Below are 17,675 nucleotides of genomic sequence, written 5' to 3'. Positions count from 1 at the left end.
GGCGTCTCTATTAGTGCACCTCTATTAGTATTGCTTCTAAATAGGTGCTTGAAAATAAGTATTGCATGCCTCACTAATATAGGAAATACAGTATATTCGTTTCAACTTCTCACACATTCTCACAAAGATGGCGTATCCAGTATAATCACATATACTTTTCTTTTTTTTTCTTTATAACAATAAGAACTGTTAGAAAAGTATTATATCATTGTTACAAAGCCATTAGAACTTCAAAACAAACAGTAATTGTAATAATGAAAATATCAAAACAAATGAAAAATTATCTTCTTCAAACGTTGGTTGATTGAATAAGTTGGCGTTTTTGTTTCCAGATTTGATAAGAACACTCTGGAAAACTTTTATTTTGAGGAAAAAATTCAATTATCCAAAAAAAAAATCAATTATTGTGCGTGTAATAAATTTTCACATAATTTTATTTGAAAGGCTAAAAGAATATCGAGGGACTATGAGCTTTTCAGAAATAGTTTTTCCATTGTTGTTTTTTGTTCAAAAAGAGTGGGGCCTTCTAAAAAATTTGGTTCGTAGCAAAAATAAAACTGTTCTGAAACAAGGAACGGTATTCAATGTACAATGGAAGACAATGATTTGAAAGTCAAATTCATGAGAATACACCAAAATAAACTGGATGACCATTTCTCAGTACGGCAAATACAAAAGGATGATCTGCACGAAAATGGTAAGGTAAACGGTTTTCAGGACGATACAACATTTTTGAAATTCTCGGTGACTCCTGTAAGGTATAGATTAAAAAAATCGAAGATTTTTAGGCTACCTTGTATTTTAAACTTGTTTTAATCGGCGGCTGCAATCCGAGAACTTTGGAGTTGATGAGAAGTTGGAGAACATCAAGTTTAGGTATCATGATCTGCACTAATTGAACCGTTGACTCTTGGAAAAGTTTTTCAAAACGTTGTTTCGTGAGCTTCTGGAAGTTGTTTTATAATTTGATGAGTGAAAATAATTCACTTACCTTTAAGGCTTTTTTCAACCCGCATGGTTTTGAAGGAACTAGGACCACAAATTGCAAACTTTTGTTTTCATACATGATTGATATCATCTGAAATAATTCAAAGTTGTGACTAGTAATGATTTATCTTAAAGCTTCAAAACTAGTCATGATAAAGCTTCAAAATTCATAAAACAAACTTGAAAAGCGTCGTCAACATTGAGCAGAACATGTTTCTCTTTTATCAAGTATGTAATCACTTTGCTGTTGTACTTTGAAGGATAAAAAAGCCATGAGCGCTTTTCATGCAGCTTCTCTTCCCATCCAGCATTAAATAAAATTCTAGTCTGAAATCATTTTTTGTTTGCGTTCAATATGTTGACAATAATACCTGATTTGGAGAATTTCTTCTAACATCGTTTATGCCGCTATCAGCTCTGACAGAAATGTCAGTTAAATCATTTTTCAAGTAGCTTCTAACCTCAGAGTCCAGAAACCCCAAGTCGGAATACTTATCAAAAACTGTTGAATTAAATTTTTCATTGCCCAAAAGAGCAAAAACAAATAGCCAGGAAATAGGAGAGAACACGTATGACTCCTGACACCCTACTGAATTTAGTAAGTTTAATCCAAAAGTGGTTTCAATACCAGAAAGACTTTGAGCACTCATGTGTACCAGTTCAGAACACAACTAAACATTTATCCCTCTATTTTTTTGAACTTAATTGAAAACAACAAATGTTACAACATTTTGAGCAATTTATCATCTCGGTGAATTGTTGAGATCAAGAGAAACAGAAAAATGTGATCTCTATTAGTCATGAGTCAGAGATCATAGACAGGAAACATGAAGATAAAATAAAACTTTGGAAATCAAAAAATCATTTAGTGCAAAATAAACTCTGTTGAGTATTAAATATTGAATTCGACGGACATTTTCACAGTTAGAAGTGGCTGCAAGAAACTTAGCTGTTTACAATTTTTTATAAATATGTGCTCTCTTTTCGGAATTGTAATTTCCGCCTAGAGCAAGAAAAACAACATTCAATAAGGCAATGTCGGATAAATATTTATCAGCTTCGACAAACAAATATAAAATTATTTGAGTAAAAACTATGCAAAAAGAAACTTCCCATGCCGGGAATCGAACCCGGGCCGCGTGGGTGAAAACCACGAATCCTAACCACTAGACCACATGGGACTATGAACATACATCTCTAGTTTGAGTAGACATACTGCAGAAGTTAAGGCGAGAGAAGAAGGAGAGATGAGCGGAGAGCATCGATAAGCAAGACATAGACGAGTAGAGCAGTGACCTCTGCTGGGTGCCATTCTGCAGTGGAGGGGCATCGTGTATGTCAGGAAATGCGCACAACAAGACAAATGCGTCAGCAGTACTATTGCGAACCGCGTCAACAATTTTTTGTTTAGAATTGCATTTAAAAGGCGAAATCTGAATACTTTCCGGATTTTAAAAGCTTTTCTGGACAAAACTTTTCGAAAACTAATTTATTATCAATTTTTGATTAGATTTATTAACTTTTTTGCTATATTTTTGATTTTATCATGTTTTTATGTAATATAGTCGATTTTTTCAGAAAATGCCAAACTCATCCAGTACCTCTCAACCGGCAACTACGGGAAGTGAAACAGCATCGACTTCCTATGTCAACTGTGAGTTGAGAACTGAATTTTCGGACGCTTATCAGCGTACTCCGTTATTATCATCCGTTTTCGGGGTTTCTCGTTTTACGGCGAGAAGAGTAAGAATAATTCAACAAGTGAATGTATTGATTTTATGCACACATGTAGATACAAAACTTAACATGCAAGAAATACAAGAGATAGGAGTTTCATTTCAAAACATCGATAATAAATTTCTTACGCTCTATTTTTTAAATTTTCAGACGTCGAAATGAGTGCTGAACAGGAGTACTTCCTGTACGAATTGGAGACAACGGACAGTGGAAGTATGGGCCTTGTTCTACGTGCTATCTACGACACCGGAGATGTGCAATCATTCGCACGGGCTTTACAACAAAGAATCAGCCATTACGACAAGAATATTCAAAAAGTGTGCTCCTTCCACTACCAAAGCTTCGTGGATGCCATGCAGGAGCTTATGAAGCTTAAAGAGCAGTGTCAAGATATCAAGGAAGAGACCGTGGCAATTGACGCCGAGATTCAGCAGATTAGTCAACGTTTGTGTCAGAAGAAGCAAGAAATCGTGAGATATCGGTGAGACTTTTACATTTTCTGACAATTATTATATTTCAGGAACAGCCAGCATAGCTAAAGAATTATTAAAGTAACATACATTTTCAGGAAGCTCATGAAAAACGCGAAGACAGCTATGGATCAAATCGCCGTTTGCCTCCCGGTACTTGAAAACTATGCGAAGCTTCAAGAGCAAATGAGTAATCGCAAGTACTACCAAGCTCTGAAAACTCTGGAAGAGTTGGAACACACTCATCTTGCCCTAGTGGAAAAGTACCGCTTCACACAAGTGCTTGCAAAAAGTATGGCGCCAGTTCGTTTGGAGATTAAGGAAAAAGCTTACTCCGAGTTCAAAGACTTTTTAGAGAACATCAAGAAAGTTGCTGGACGTATTGGAAAACATGCGAGCAAGGATGTAAGTATTAATACAAGTTTAGTGTTTTGCAGTTTCCAATTCATTTCTAGCGCAGAACCATCTTCCAAAATGCATTTAGCAGAAAATTGGCGGTGTTTGCCGAGTGTGAATCTAATGTAAATTGTTATTTCAGACAGCTGAGCAACATTCCTTTGGAGTCACCGACGCCGAAAGAGCCAAGAAAATTCAAGAAGAAGCAAGGAAGTGAGTATTTTTGTTTGATTCAAGCTTCAAAATTGATTTGTTTGAAGGAGTTAAATGTACTAAATACTAAGAAATGAGCAAAGAGATTGTTATTGTGAGAGACTACATCTTTTTCCATAATGTACATTTCCTAGGAATATTCCATTATCAACTAAACGTTTACAAAATTTTGTTTCAGAAATGCGAGCAATGTCGAGATTGAAGTGTCCGCTGACGGTAGTATTGTGAAGAAAAATATGTCGCCCAAACGAAACATGAAAATGCAAGTTGAGGTGAGATAGTTTATGCTAGAAATGTGTCTAAAATAAGAGATCCTTATAATTCCCACAAAACCTTTTTCATGTTTCAGGATGATGAACAAGTATCGGCTCAAGACTTGATCGATTTCACTCCAGTTCACCGTTGCTGTCAGATTTTCAATGTTCTCGGTGCAAAAGAGGAGTTTGAGCAGTATTACCGTCAACAGAGAAAAGAGCAGTGTGACTTGGTGATTGAGCCAACTCACAAAATGAACAACTTCAAGCATTATGTGGAGTATCTCGATGAGATCGTCGGATTCTTTGTCGTGGAAGATCAGATTTTGATGACACAATCCAATTTGTCGACAACTGTGGATAAGGATAAGTTGTGGGATAATGCGCTCATGAAGATTCGTCAGCATTTGGATGCAAGATTCGTAAGTTGAAGACTCCTTCTAACTTTCAATGTTTTGAAAGCTTCAGGGAGGATCTCCAGATGTGCTGATGATGTTGAAGATGAAGAAGGTAATTCTTCTCTTCATTCTTACTATGAAATCATACGGCTACGCTGTTGCACCACTCTATGAACTTCTGCAAAACTTCAGGTTGGTAAAAAGATCCATGAAACTTCCTGATGGCAATTTCATTTCAGGGATCAGTACAATGAGATTCTGGTAAAAGAATATTGTGCTCAGTTTGAGAGGGATTTGGAAAAGGATAATTATACACCGATCACGGTCAACTCGGAAGAAGAGTTTCGAACTATCATCAGAAAGTTTCCATTTTATAAAAGAAGCATGGAGCAGGTAGGTAAAGAAACTATGGAGTGGGGGTTTTGAGCTGACAAGAAGAATGTTAGCACCTGAGGTTTTACTTTTTTTACTTTTTTTTTACAAGCGTCTTTGAACTACTTTTCTGACAAAAAATTATCTAATTGATTGGAACTATTTTAAACTCTCAAACATCAAAAACAATATTTCCAGGAACCGTTCCCACGGAGGTTCCCGTTCTCTCCGTTTGTCACTGATGCCTATACACAAGCCAAAAACTATTTGATTGGATGTCTCAAGTTTATGGACAATCTTCAACTCAATACTTCTGCTGTTGATGACACTGTTCGCCGGTAAGCTCATTTCTCCTCAGTTTTTATTACAACTCTCTCCTTTCAGTTGCGCCAACGTGCTTCTTGGACGATGGGCTGGAGTTTTGAAGTCATTTGTTCACAAACGGCTCTCTATGATTCAACTCGTTCAAATTACAATTAACCTGGGATATTTGGAAAAATCCTGCGAGTCACTTGGAGCATTTATCACCAGTAAAACTAGCGGAGAGGAGGCAATAGGAACTACTTCCCATCAAGTTGTGCTGTCTGAAAAGGTGTTCCGCGACGTGAGAAGTGAAGTCGAGCAGCAGATTGATGAGTGTATGCGAAGCAAAGTTGATGAAATCATTGATCTTGCAAATTACGACTGGGAATTGCCTGCCGCTGCCGGACAGGCATCCGAGTTCATCTCGGATCTTATAAATTTCCTTCAAACCACATTTACTTCATTCACCAATTTGCCATCAGGACTTGCAAAGCATGTTTGCACTCAAACTTGTAAACACATTTCGCAATCAATGTCAGATTTCTTGTTGTCTCCTGAAACCAAGTGCATTTCAACAGGAGCTCTGGATCAGTTTTCTCTAGATGTGATGCAATGCGAGATGTTCACCACGAGGTGCCCGGTAGCTGGAGTGGATCCACAAACGCTGTCAATGACGTTTGCAGATTTGAGGCTAGTTATAACGGGAAGCAATAATGGAAAAACATTAACACGTTTCAGACAACTGCTCGACCTCGTGATGTCATCGGATTGGACAACGTTCAATGCCGAATACGGAAAGGATCATGCCAAATACCTGAGAGTGAAGGCATCGACTGCCATTGTTGTTCTAGAAAAGTAAGTGTTTGAAAAAATGTAATGAATGAAAGATTTGTTTATTCTTGATAACTCTACAGCTAAATTAAAATAAAATAAAGATTCGCACGATTCAGTACAAAACCGTTCAGTTGATAGTTTATGTATCACTGGCAAGCTCCATAAACTATTGTATTTCAATGTGTTAGAAAAATTGGTTTACCTGACCGTCTTGTTCAATTGGTAACTCTGTATAATGGGCATATTTCAAACAAAACGCAGTTTTATATATATTAAACAAAACACAGTTTTATATATTAGATTAGAACATCAATAACAAAAGCATTTTACATGGCTTAAGTCTTTCAGAATGATTGAATTCGAGCGAAAAAGCACTGGATTCTTTGGAATCGCCAAAGGAGATCGCAAGAAGCTTCTCGACACAATTGTCCGTCAGTTGAAACTCCTGGAAATTTAGTGATTTTTTAAATTAATGTTACTTATGTTGCCTTTTACTGTGGTATGATTATCAATAGATGCGGAATTATTTTATTGTCAACGTTGCATAATTTATTTATTGTATGAAAAGTTTTGAATTCTTTTCATCTCTTCGCGAAAATGTTTTTGGTTCTCGGTTTTATGTTGCCAATGATTGCGACTATAATATTAGCTCTGAATGGGATTGTTTCAAGAAAAGAAACAGGAAAATTTAAACTTTTGAAAATTTTAAAACCCTATCCTTTAACACGAGCCACTATAAAAGTCAATTAAATGTTGTGCAGCCCCCTAAATCAAAAAACGAACAAAATATTGAAAAAAAGAGTTACTGGTAAACTTATTTGATTTTTTTTTTATTTCGATTAAACAGAATATTTGGACCCAGTCCTAATAAGAAATTTTTCGGATGTTGCATGAAATCTGGGATTATTATTATTACTAGTAAAATATATATGTATGTATATAATATTGACTTGAGGTTTTCAGCTACTGAGTTGAATAAGTATTGATTCTTCTCTAACTGTCCGTCATTCATAACTGAAATTTTGTAGTGTAGTCTTATCGAAGAACGAAAAGTATTATTTTTCTTTTTCGCAAGGTTACCTTTTTTTCTCACTCTTGTCTTTAAAAAATTTGAATAATACGATGATCTTGCCAACTTGTGAAATATGTGAAGAATCATACCGTAGTGAATCACGTATTCCTAAAAACTTGAGTAAGTTCGTCAACTCTACAAACATAAAACCTAAACATTTTTTTAGATTGTGGGCACGTGATTTGTCCGGTTTGTGCATCAAAACTATTCGAAAACCCCGAAGTGAAATGTCCAACTTGTCGTCAGCCAATTGAGGTGAAGGACCGAGATGTTAATAATTTGGTCACAAATTTTGGAATGCTGAAAATTATTCGAGAAATTGAAGAAAGTGGGAAAAATAAGGTGAGCAATGCAATCACTATGATGTAACAACAAGCTGATGTTTTAGAAAATTGATACAGCTGGGCCAACGTGGTGTAATGCTCATCAAGAAGTTGCTAAATTTATTTGTGTGGTGAGTAATCATTTTTTAACATGACAACATCTTGGAAGATGCTTTCAAAGAACTAAACTAATTATTTATAGAATACCGATTGTGATGTGAAATGCAAGTTGATGTGTCGAACCTGTGAGGAATTTGGCGATCACAAAGATCACAAACGAGGACTGTTGAGAGATGAAGTTAACATGCTTAAAGCTATTCTGAAAAAATCTGAAGGAAGACTCAGCAAGTTCATTGATACCATTGAGAACAGTTTGCGTGATTTTGAAAAGTATATCAAAAACCTTTATAATGTACAATTAATATTGCATCGATTTTTAGAGCTGAAAACTCACTTTCTTCTGACAGCAACGCATTCATGGATACCATAAACGAAGTATTAAAAAAAGCTTTGAATCTTTTGAGGTTGAACACATTCATTGCAGATAAAAGGCCATTATGACAGCATGCGTAAGAATATTGATGTTCGAGAGCAAAAGTCAATTGAAGAGCTGGGCATATTAGCAGAGCGGCAACTTATGGAAAATAGGAATAAGGTTGGAGCACTGAAATCAGGGCATCGTTACTTTGAAGATAAGCTTGCTGAAATCAAACGACTAAGTCTCTTGGATGAATCAATTTTGATTAATGAAGCTGGAAATATTAAATCAATGGCAGATGCAACAGAATCATTGGTTCAGAATCCGTCTGCAAATACACGTAATACATTTCATTTCTTACACATTCGACACATTTCAAGATTTTTCAGCAATTCCTTTATCAATTCACAATGTGAAAGTCGAATTGCCGAAATTTCAATTTTGCTAGCCTGCTGCAATAAGTTTTGGTTCTCGATGTACATTCAATATTCAATAAACACTTGTTGTTTTCTTTCCTGAAATTCCTCGTTATCTTAGGATTGAGATCATGATAACATTTGTCTGAGCAAAAGTTGTAAACCTGCTACTCTTAAAATACGTGATCTTTGAAAAGTTACAATCCTTGCTAAGTTTAAAATATGGGGCAGAGTGTTGCGAAAAAAAAAGTTATCTGCGTCTCGCATTTCTTATCTATTTTTGGTCTTACTATTGGCTTTCATTCATACAAAAAGTATTGTTCATTTTCTTCAAATATTTTTTGTTTGTTAAAACTTTTGTTAAATGTATTTGGTTTTTTATTACTATTTTGGATATGATCTCCAGTGGAATCAGCAATTCCTGAATAGTTACAAATAACGACTGTGACACACTTTTCTGATTTTTATAATGTGAATTGAGTAAAATGCAGAACGTTTCAATGTACCACTTTCAGATATATTTGAACACTAGAATAAATGGTCTTTCCGTAACTTGTTTATTTTCTGAAATAAAATCTGTACCACGTTTTGATGTATACTGTATTGTGAAAATGATATTGAACAAATTTTTGCCCGTTAGTCACTTTTTAATGTTTTATCAATAAGTGTTTGCACAGCAAGTTTACCACTCGACACTATGATATAATTCAGTACTGAATTCAAACACATACTCTGATATTTTTACTCTCATTTTGGCTTACCTTTTTTCACACACTTGTTCTAACATGTGTAGTTTTTCACGCAGTATCTATTCTTCTCTTTTCTCTGTTTGTTGTCTTTTTTTATTGGTAGTATTCATATCAACGCAAATCGATTTTCAACATATTTTTTTCCATTTTACAAAGTTATTCGACAAGAAAATTTGAAAAAAGTTGAAAACAAAGCAAATTTAGCTTTTTCTAAAATGAATGAATCATCTCTTGCTTGATACTCACTATTAGTTTTAGCTTTATTTTAAATAGGAAAATTTCCTGAAAATACGCATTTGGTGTTTTGACCGAATTCCAAAATGCAACATTAAAAAATTTTTTGTGTCAACTTGAACATCGTAAGTTTTTCATTTTCGCAACAAGAGAAAACATGTTAAAAAAAAGGTGCAGAAATGGAAAGAACTGCGCACTGGTAGTAAAAAGCTTTGACAAAAACGTAATAATTCAAATTAGAATTTGTCAAAAACTTAAGCTTTTTACATTTTAAATCTGAAATTAAAAAAGTGTTAAAATTTTCCTAGCGCTTTTTACCTTTCGATTGGAAACTAGTGATCCTTATTGTGTTTTTTTCCTTCCTGTGCATTTCCTTCAACAAACAAACATCGTTTTGAAATAAAATTTCGTAAGCCTTTTTTAGTTTTTTGATGATTCGTTTTATTCAATAGTCAACTGTGCTATCTTATCTAAGAGTCAGAAAAAGCGTCTTAAAACTTCTGCAAATGGTTGACTCAATTTTTCCTTTCAGGTTATAATCGCTCAATTTGAATATAATGTCGTTCCCAAAATGTAAGATTTGCTTCGACCGCTTTTCCGATACCGACAGCGAACATATTCCAAGAAATCTGAGTAAGTCGTGTAAATAATTATACGCAAATTGTAATTCAATATTTTAGCTTGTGGACATGCTCTGTGTCACAAATGTATCACAGCGATGGTGAATAACAGTACTGTAGAATGTCCATTTTGTCGAACAGTAACAAACATTGTAAATAACGACATTACAAAGCTGCTCAAAAACTTTGCCCTGATTGAGGTTATTGAGGATGCCAGGTATAGTTTGAATAAGAAGGACGTTGTGGTAAGCTGCATAACAGAAGGTTTGCTAAATAGTAGTTTTGGTTAGGTTGTCAATTCGAACTCCCCTCCGATGTGCAAAAACCATCCACACAACCTGGCCGAGTTCGTTTGCGTCGTAAGTATTTTATTGGCTTTTCCGAATGAGTTTTATGAAAAATGGGCACAGTTTGGCAAATTAGAAACATAATATTTTTTAATCAAAAATCGACGCCGTCATTATCTAGTAGAAATTCACATTTTCAGACGAGCGGCTGCAAATCTCAATGTAAACTAATGTGCCGCACCTGTGAAGAATTCGGAAACCACAAGGGGCATACCAGAGGCTTGTTGCAAGAGGAAGCAGCTAAAATGAGAACGGTCCTGAACAATTCAGAAACTAAACTTGAAAACTTCTGTGACTCAATTCAATCTTGCATTGAACAGTACAAAAAGTTTGTTGCAATTTAGAATTTATAATCTTTATAAAGTTTTTTCAGTGCTCAACGTTCTTTTGAATCTAGTGGAGCTACGTACAAGGCAAAAGTTAAATCGGTATTTCAATTTGACAAACTATGTTTTCTATTTTCAAATTTTCAGATTGAAGAACACTTCAAGAAAATTAAAGAAATGGTAGCACAGCGGGAGAAGGAAACTCTTGTGGAATTGAAAGATGCAGCAGATTGCTGCCTTGACGACAACAAAAAGAAAATGGAAATTCTATCCGTAGGACATCAACGTTTCAAACAAAAGCTCACTGATATGAAAGAATTTCACAATATCAACCAAGCCGGGCTGCTCAGCAAAGAATCTCAAATCATGGAACTTGTGGAAATGGCAAAAATTGCAACGCAATCAAATGTTGTTAACGCACGTGAGTTTATATTTTCTTGCCATATATTTTCTATTAGTGTTCTATTAGTGCTACAGCACTTATTTTCAGTCCCTTTTTGAACGCAGCACTATTAGAGACGGCAGTGCAAATTTTCGAACTAGCTTTTAGTCACAAAAGCTCATCTTTTAAGCAGAAATTCATAAGGAGTGAATATTTTTGTAACATAAAGACATAATGATTTCATGATGTTTGTAAATTAACAATAACCATCAAAAATAATCAAAAATGAACAAAAACACTCCCCCAAATGTCGAAGCTATTGAGGTGACTCATTTAATGGAAAATGGGTGCCGCATTAATAGAAACTGCAGCACTAATTTTCGAAAGGACTATTGGGGTGCAGCATTAATAGAGAAAATACGGTATTGCGCAATGTGTCAAATAGCTAAATAGGAAACTTCTACCGGGTACCTCATCAAATTTCTGAAACCATAACAATTTAGGATTTTCAGCTCAACCAACCAAAATGGATGACATAACAATCAACCTTGCGTCTTTCAATTTTGGAAAATAAAATATAACGGATATTCTACTTATATGATTCAATAACCATTCATCTAAAATTAATTAATGATATTTTCCAACTTTACTGTTTTTTTTTTACTAAATGAACATTGTTTTAAATTCTTATAAGTTATTCATTTGACAGCCAGTTTATGATTTTCATCCAAATAAAGTCTTGACAACATGAATGAGACACTTGTATGTGATTTAAAGGACAACTAACTATTGAAAACGAGTTGGAACCTACCGAAAATTTTGTAATGAGAATCCTATAATAATTCTCAAAAATTGTCAAATGTCCCGTGTCACAGCTATAGGAAACCAGAAATGACAATCATGATTATCCGCTCAAAAAGTAGCTTACTAGGGAATATCTTCCACCAGCACGCCTCAATCTGAAAGTTTTTTAGGTCAAACGGAAGCTAAGATCATTGGCTAACATAATTTATTTTTCGTTTCTGCTGGCGAGTCACACAGGGCTGAAAATTTCCGTCTGAAAATTTAGTACTATTTCTGTTGAAAAGCTTGTTTTTAACGTGTAGAAAAGGCTACATAAAAGTTTTGCACTGAAAGCACCGTTTGAATGGCCGATTGGTTAACGTTTACGTCAATAATCACATTTCGGTGGTTCTTTTCCCACACGGGTAAATTTAATTTTGCAATTTTTCCCAAAACCTGAAATATGCTCAAAAACAGTGTTACATGAATTTTTAGAAAGTCTCGTATCGATTTTAAGCTTCTGGAATAGCAAACCAGCCAAATTCTAATTTTTGGAAAGTTTTTACAGTTTGAAGATTTTCAAACTTGAAGATTCGCAAACCTGGAGCATGCGGATTTTTTTTCACAAATTGTTTTTTTTTTCAAAAAAGTTTTAAAAAAAGGTTCACATTGTAGAAAAACATTTGTTAGTCGCATTCTACCGTTTTTGATGTCTCATTGCACTTTTCCGGCGAAAAATCGGCAAAAACTCACTAGATCTATGCTAGAAAACACCCTATCTTTGAAGACATTCATCTCTGTTGGCAAGTGAAATGCAAAAAAGTTGTCAACTGAAAAGTTGTTGCATATATGCTAAATAACAAATTGCTAGTTGCAACTTTCTTGCTATCTTGATACAGAACGGGGACACAGCCGATCAAAGAAGCTACTCATTTTGCTCATGTTTTCACGATCATATCTCGACAGTCTTCCAAGATAGCAAGAAAGTTGCAACTAGCAATTTGTTATTTAGCACATATGCAACAACGTTTGTATCGAAAATAAGGTATATTTTTATAATTGATGAAAATACGATAATTGAAAATATGAAAATACGTGGCCGCGACCCCGACCCAAAAGTGGGTCGGAGATGCGACCCCGACCCCGAACCGGCCGACCCAAAAAAAGGGCGACCCACTCCACAGGCCTAGCTGTGTCTAAAATTAGCATTTTTTCGAAGTTATGAATCACCATAAAAAAAGTTTGAAAATTTTTTAAAGGTTTTTTACGAATGCCGTTCATTAAATTAAATGTTGAGTATATGAGTTTAAAATACCCTGAACCGTTACTCCTTTTTTTGAAATTTGTGGGGGATCTCTTCTGTTCTGTTGAGATGGCAAATGGCATTCTCATTTTTTCACGTTCTATCACTATTTTTGTTACAGAGAATGAAAACGGAATACTACGTGATGAATGTTGACATATGTATGTTGATCGCAAAATTAAAAAAAAAACTAGAAAGTGAAAAAAAAATTAATTTCGCACATTGAAAATTATTTTTGAAATAACACCCTTGTCTTTGCTAATGTGATATAAATATTTTCTATTAAAACACAAATTGAAAAATTAGGAAGGCAAATCTAAAAGATACTTTGGTTAACACTTATTTTTGCGCTTTCTTCCTAGCCATTGTAAATTTCAACTGACAGGACTGATGAAGTTTGAAATATTCCGGGTCCACTGAGGAATTTTCTAATGATAACATTTTCGGAAACGTTGGACGTGATTTTCAATATGTACATAAGCGCACAACTACGGAAGGGCATGTGACTTTCTTCCTTTGAATAAAAATTTGCGGTAAACTCTGATCCCGAGCCACTACCAATTTCTCACACTTAAATTTTAAACACGATAATTCGTGCCATCTGTACAACTTTTCCGCACTATGATACAATGGCAGCATTCTTGTGGCACTGAAAGTGGTGAAAAAATGTTGATAAGAGAATACGAAGGCTGATAACAGAAATATGCACACTGTTTGTCAGATTATTCCCGTCTTTTCATTTTCATTCACATCACCGCTTTGTTTTAAGCTTTACAGCATATTTCAGTTTTTTTTTGTTTGAAAAACAATATCGTTCACATCATTTTGATTCCAGGCTTTAAAAAATGAGCAAACTCAACCCTCGTGTAGCCCATAATCCGGTGCTATCTCGAATAATTGAGAGTGGGCGAACAAACTTGCCATCTGGAATTACTTCTGCTGGCTCACTGTCCGCATATGCCCAAGCGGCAGCTGTTACGATTCGTGACAATAGAGATCGAGAAAAACGAGAGATTGCAGATTTGAACAACAGATTGGCTAGATATGTTGAAAAGGTTAGTTTTGAGAGCACTGGAGATCAAGAAACGTTTTGAAGAAGTTAAGAAAAAAAAAAAAAAAAACGTGCATTAAATAAAAAAAAAGATAAAGAAAATCCATGTCTTCAATGTTTTCAAGCCTCATCTGTTTTAAAACTAGCATAATTGAAAGCAATATGACCAAACCCTAAACACGGCTATCATAATTGCAAATAAAAAAAATTTCAGATCAGAGAATGAAAAGTCAATTTTTTGTTATTGGTTTTTAATGTAAGGCACACAATTTTATAGACCGAATAACTATCAAATATAACCTATCGTTATTAAAAAAATTGTGCCTACCATAATTCTATTCAAAAAAAGAGTTGTAGTGTTTTTTCAAGTTTTTCTCAATGAACTGCCCATAATTTTGTTCACGTGTTCTAATTTTAAAAAACATTCATTTAAAAAAATATCAAAAATAGAACAATAACGTTTCAGGTGTCTGTTTTGAAACGCCTGAAGTTTAAAAGCAACACGGTTTTATGAGGAAAGGTTTAGTTTAAAAAAATCAACGTTTAATACTCTGGTGTGTAAATTAACAAGCTGTGAATCTAAATCAGTAATACATTTAAAAGAACTTTTGTGGGTTTTCTTCCAAATGGTCAAGCGCGCATTAGTTTTTAATTTGCTTTTTTTAAAATTGAAGTGAGAAGTTTTGATCAAGTTTCCATAAGCATGCATGTGCTTTTTCAATGATAAGATTTAGTTAATTGATAAGTAAAAATAATATTTCAGGTCCGATTCCTTGAAGCTCAAAACCGGGTTCTCGAGAATGACATTGGTCTTTTCCGCCAAGCTGCTCATATTCATACTGGCAAAGTCAGAGACTACTACGATGCAGAGAAAACCGTCAGTTTCTAGTATTTAGGTTTTATTTCATTACTCAAATTTACAGTCATTGGCAACTCTGGTTCGCGAGCAGGAAGCCAAAGTGTCATCTGCTAAGCAGAATATTCGAAAGCTGGAGCCAGAAATCACAACGGCCATTAGAACGTGAGATAAAGAGATAAAAAACATAAACTTCAATTACATTTTGTTTCAGCCTAGCGAGTTCACTCGAACATCGCCAAAGAGTTCGTTCTGATAAAAAGGAACAATTGAAGCATTTATCTGATTTGGAGTCTGAGACAGCATACATCAAAAGACTTATCAATGATTGTGACGATGAAAAATCTCACCTGAAAACCGAAATTTCTCGCATTCGTGGAGAAATCAAGCGAATTTTGGCACTTCGTGACAAAGAACGCAATGGATTTTCTCGTTCCCAAACAGCTGCTCAGGATCTTTTGAAGAAGTTGAATGCAACGATTAGTACTCACGAAATTGCGATTCGTGAAGAAATTAACAAGGCCAGACGTGATTCTACAGACAAGAACCGCGAGTTCTTCCACAGAGAGCTTCACATGTCAATGAAAGAAATCCGTGATCAATTCGAGTCAGACTCGAAGAAAGCTCGTAAAACATGGGAGGAGTGGTACAAGAAGAAGATTACCGAAATCAAGAAACGTTCTGAGAAATTCAGTCTTACCCAGAATCAAGCAAGAGTAAGTGACATGCACTTTGAGGTTGTGAATTAATTTGTTATTTCCAGGAAGAAGTTCTACGTATCAGATCATTGCTTAATGAGTTGCGCACTAAAATTTCCGACGCAGACTCGATGGTTGGTTTTGATTTTGGAAAAACTAATTTAAAAACAATTTCAGACCCAAGCTCTTAGCAAGAGAATTGAAGATATGAAATTCCGTGAAGATGAAGAATTGAGAATGTTTGAACAATCCCTCACTGAAAAGGAACTAGCAGTGACGAGAATGAGAGATGAATGCGCAAAACTATCTGTTGAACTTGAGACACTAGTTGAAAACCAGATCGTAAGTTCAATTTTCTATATAAATAAAAAGAACCATGATTTACAGAACCTCCGCAGTGAAATTGCTCACTACCGCAAGTTGATGGAACAAGCTGAAAATCTGCGGACAAGCTACCAAAGCGATTTCGTAATCGATACTCCATCGCCTTTGATGCGCACATCTTCTCATCATTATGGATCATCATATTCACTGAATGTTAGAGATACACGTTAGTCAGTTTACAATTTGGTTCCTGTTAATTTGTGCTTTACAGATGGCGTTTTGACCAATGCGCGATTGCATTAGTTTTTTTTTTTAATTAGCTATAAATTTTCTTAAAGGTGACGTAGCGCTTGCGGGGAAAGTGTTTTATCGTAATCATATGGTGCCAAAATGACCAAATATCATAATAAAACTTTTCGAAAAGAATTTGGAAAAGTGACTATTACTCAGTTTTTGCACTCATAATTTTGGATGTCGACCAAAAATCATTTTTCTACTAATTTTGTAATTTAATTCTGTTTTAATTATTTGTGTTAAAACATTCTAAGGGGAAAAACATTCTAACAGTCAACATTGGTCTGTATTTCCTTGAAAGCTTTTCTTTTTTTAATTTTACAATTTGTTAAAACATTGACGGTAAATTTTAAAAATCCAAAAGTTTTTAAAGTGCTATACCATGATATTTGATCGTTTAGGATCATTATATGTGTATTTAGACAAAATCCCTCCTTGTTGGTACATTTTCGGTCGAAAGGTAAAGTTTGGCATTTTTAGACCAGTAAAGCCAAAATAATTTATTCACCTGTAAAAGTGGCACATTCTCGGCTTTCAAGCATTCTATCGTCGTGACCGTAATCGAAACAAAGTAGTTAAAAATAATTTCAGATAACAAAACAGTACACCATGATAACTACGACATTAGCTCCGCATCGACCATTAACACCCAACAGTTCCGAAGCTATGGAAAAGGAGATGTTAAGATTATTGTTAGTGAATATTATTTTGGGCAATTCAAACTGAAAAAAAATATTTAGGAGCACAAAGATGAATCAATCGTCATTGAAAACTCAAACAGCTATAAGTCCAAAGATCTTTCTAACTGGAAAATCAATCATTATGTGAATGGAGCGCTAACTGGAACGTTCATCTTACCAGTTGCAACTCACATTCACCCACATGAGAAGATTTCGGTATGATAATTAATTTTGATTTCATTTTTGAAATATATATTAAAAACAATTACAGATTCATTCATTGAAATCTCCGAATTTAATGGATGATATTGTTGCTACTCAAATCTACAGCTTCGATTTCTCCAAAAACACAAAGACAGTTCTTCTTGATGATGTTGATGACGTAAGCCAATTTCATTGAGTTTTGCTTGTAAACTTCCCTATTGCTAATCAAAAATGCATTGTTTACAGGAAGTTGGATGGTATGCACACGTATCGTACAGTCATTGATGGAAACCGATAATTCTTTCATTTTAACGTTTCCTGGAGCATCCAACGTACAATGTTTGAGCACTTTTCTATGGGAAACACATCATTTAACATTCAAAAATTAACATGGCATTTCTTATCTATTTATTGTACGCTTTGTTACGCGATGCTCGATTTAAATTCTCTATGAGTGCAATGAACTTTACAAATAAGACGATGGCGAGTCTCTCGAAGTACAAAAAAGGGAACTGAGAAGACATTAAGAACTCGTGGATTAATGGCACGCATTTCGAAATGAAAATGTTGT

At 34.8% G+C, this 17,675-nt stretch overlaps 5 protein-coding genes and 4 non-coding genes across 10 annotated transcripts; 6 read left to right on the top strand and 3 right to left on the bottom strand.

The window, feature by feature from the left end:
* Positions 1-155: 155 nt before the first annotated feature.
* Positions 156-2,265, bottom strand: C28G1.2 (Serpin domain-containing protein). Its single transcript, NM_077096.4, has 5 exons — positions 1,359-2,265; positions 1,168-1,314; positions 992-1,078; positions 794-946; positions 156-751 (listed from the first exon to the last, which is right to left on the bottom strand). The coding sequence occupies exons 1-5, from the start codon at positions 1,635-1,637 to the stop codon at positions 620-622; spliced, it is 798 nt and encodes a 265-aa protein (NP_509497.2). The 5' UTR covers positions 1,638-2,265; the 3' UTR covers positions 156-619.
* Positions 2,086-2,213, top strand: C28G1.8. The gene has a single exon (NR_071763.1). It is a non-coding gene; the product is annotated as an Unclassified non-coding RNA C28G1.8 (non-coding RNA).
* C28G1.t1 lies at positions 2,097-2,168 on the bottom strand. The gene has a single exon. It is a non-coding gene; the product is annotated as a tRNA-Glu (tRNA).
* A 73-nt stretch (positions 2,266-2,338) lies between the features above and the next one.
* Positions 2,339-2,555, top strand: C28G1.9. The gene has a single exon (NR_071762.1). It is a non-coding gene; the product is annotated as an Unclassified non-coding RNA C28G1.9 (non-coding RNA).
* Positions 2,556-2,565: 10 nt separating this feature from the next.
* sec-15 (Exocyst complex component 6) lies at positions 2,566-6,542 on the top strand. Its single transcript, NM_077095.11, has 12 exons — positions 2,566-2,641; positions 2,875-3,205; positions 3,293-3,599; positions 3,733-3,803; positions 3,982-4,075; positions 4,153-4,479; positions 4,526-4,647; positions 4,695-4,848; positions 5,026-5,165; positions 5,212-5,820; positions 5,869-5,985; positions 6,313-6,542. The coding sequence occupies exons 1-12, from the start codon at positions 2,569-2,571 to the stop codon at positions 6,419-6,421; spliced, it is 2,454 nt and encodes an 817-aa protein (NP_509496.3). The 5' UTR covers positions 2,566-2,568; the 3' UTR covers positions 6,422-6,542.
* On the bottom strand, positions 6,209-7,336 carry C28G1.11. Its single transcript, NR_147800.1, has 3 exons — positions 7,193-7,336; positions 7,045-7,144; positions 6,209-6,409 (listed from the first exon to the last, which is right to left on the bottom strand). It is a non-coding gene; the product is annotated as an Unclassified non-coding RNA C28G1.11 (non-coding RNA).
* C28G1.6 (RING-type domain-containing protein) lies at positions 7,019-8,833 on the top strand. Its single transcript, NM_171748.6, has 7 exons — positions 7,019-7,156; positions 7,203-7,378; positions 7,425-7,490; positions 7,562-7,749; positions 7,800-7,854; positions 7,904-8,177; positions 8,227-8,833. Exons 1-7 carry the CDS (start codon positions 7,087-7,089, stop codon positions 8,283-8,285), a joined length of 888 nt encoding a protein of 295 aa, NP_741866.1. The 5' UTR covers positions 7,019-7,086; the 3' UTR covers positions 8,286-8,833.
* Positions 8,834-9,740: 907 nt separating this feature from the next.
* rcs-1 (RING-type domain-containing protein) lies at positions 9,741-11,677 on the top strand. 2 transcript variants are annotated; one of them, NM_001129642.5, is made up of 7 exons: positions 9,763-9,869; positions 9,917-10,101; positions 10,147-10,215; positions 10,344-10,531; positions 10,577-10,631; positions 10,677-10,950; positions 11,424-11,677. In NM_001129642.5, the coding sequence occupies exons 1-7, from the start codon at positions 9,794-9,796 to the stop codon at positions 11,483-11,485; spliced, it is 909 nt and encodes a 302-aa protein (NP_001123114.1). In that variant the 5' UTR covers positions 9,763-9,793; the 3' UTR covers positions 11,486-11,677. The 2 variants fall into 2 exon arrangements, with proteins under 2 accessions (NP_001361935.1, NP_001123114.1); NM_001375093.1 differs by having other exon boundaries at positions 9,741-9,869; positions 9,917-10,215; positions 11,424-11,663.
* A 2,155-nt stretch (positions 11,678-13,832) lies between these two features.
* On the top strand, positions 13,833-17,578 carry ifd-1 (Intermediate filament protein ifd-1). The gene is made up of 11 exons (NM_001029659.5): positions 13,833-14,052; positions 14,812-14,925; positions 14,972-15,069; positions 15,119-15,620; positions 15,668-15,736; positions 15,780-15,944; positions 15,990-16,152; positions 16,812-16,912; positions 16,961-17,116; positions 17,172-17,282; positions 17,351-17,578. The coding sequence occupies exons 1-11, from the start codon at positions 13,843-13,845 to the stop codon at positions 17,387-17,389; spliced, it is 1,728 nt and encodes a 575-aa protein (NP_001024830.1). The 5' UTR covers positions 13,833-13,842; the 3' UTR covers positions 17,390-17,578.
* Positions 17,579-17,675: the final 97 nt, after the last annotated feature.

Source organism: Caenorhabditis elegans, chromosome X (genome assembly GCF_000002985.6).
Source record: "Caenorhabditis elegans chromosome X".
NCBI lineage: Eukaryota > Metazoa > Nematoda > Chromadorea > Rhabditida > Rhabditidae > Caenorhabditis > Caenorhabditis elegans.
The sequence above is the reverse complement of the archived record's forward strand: the minus strand, read 5'-3'. Positions and strand labels throughout refer to the sequence as shown.

Excerpts from the sequence above, each read along its gene's own strand:
- sec-15 (NM_077095.11), top strand. The coding sequence starts at position 2,569 with ATGCCAAACTCATCCAGTACCTCTCAACCGGCAACTACGGGAAGTGAA. Across the intron at positions 3,804-3,981 it reads ATTCAAGAAGAAGCAAGGAA|AAATGCGAGCAATGTCGAGA; the intron begins GTGAGTATTTTT and ends ATTTTGTTTCAG. Across the intron at positions 4,849-5,025 it reads ATAAAAGAAGCATGGAGCAG|GAACCGTTCCCACGGAGGTT; the intron begins GTAGGTAAAGAA and ends CAATATTTCCAG.
- C28G1.2 (NM_077096.4), bottom strand. The coding sequence starts at position 1,637 with ATGAGTGCTCAAAGTCTTTCTGGTATTGAAACCACTTTTGGATTAAAC. Across the intron at positions 1,315-1,358 it reads GAAGAAATTCTCCAAATCAG|ACTAGAATTTTATTTAATGC; the intron begins GTATTATTGTCA and ends AAATGATTTCAG. Across the intron at positions 1,079-1,167 it reads ATGTTGACGACGCTTTTCAA|ATGATATCAATCATGTATGA; the intron begins GTTTGTTTTATG and ends GAATTATTTCAG.
- ifd-1 (NM_001029659.5), top strand. The coding sequence starts at position 13,843 with ATGAGCAAACTCAACCCTCGTGTAGCCCATAATCCGGTGCTATCTCGA. Across the intron at positions 14,926-14,971 it reads ACTACGATGCAGAGAAAACC|TCATTGGCAACTCTGGTTCG; the intron begins GTCAGTTTCTAG and ends TCAAATTTACAG. Across the intron at positions 16,913-16,960 it reads AAGGAGATGTTAAGATTATT|GAGCACAAAGATGAATCAAT; the intron begins GTTAGTGAATAT and ends AAAAATATTTAG.
- C28G1.6 (NM_171748.6), top strand. The coding sequence starts at position 7,087 with ATGATCTTGCCAACTTGTGAAATATGTGAAGAATCATACCGTAGTGAA. Across the intron at positions 7,157-7,202 it reads ACGTATTCCTAAAAACTTGA|ATTGTGGGCACGTGATTTGT; the intron begins GTAAGTTCGTCA and ends ACATTTTTTTAG. Across the intron at positions 7,379-7,424 it reads AAGAAAGTGGGAAAAATAAG|AAAATTGATACAGCTGGGCC; the intron begins GTGAGCAATGCA and ends CTGATGTTTTAG.
- rcs-1 (NM_001129642.5), top strand. The coding sequence starts at position 9,794 with ATGTCGTTCCCAAAATGTAAGATTTGCTTCGACCGCTTTTCCGATACC. Across the intron at positions 10,102-10,146 it reads TGAATAAGAAGGACGTTGTG|GTTGTCAATTCGAACTCCCC; the intron begins GTAAGCTGCATA and ends AGTTTTGGTTAG. Across the intron at positions 10,216-10,343 it reads TGGCCGAGTTCGTTTGCGTC|ACGAGCGGCTGCAAATCTCA; the intron begins GTAAGTATTTTA and ends TCACATTTTCAG.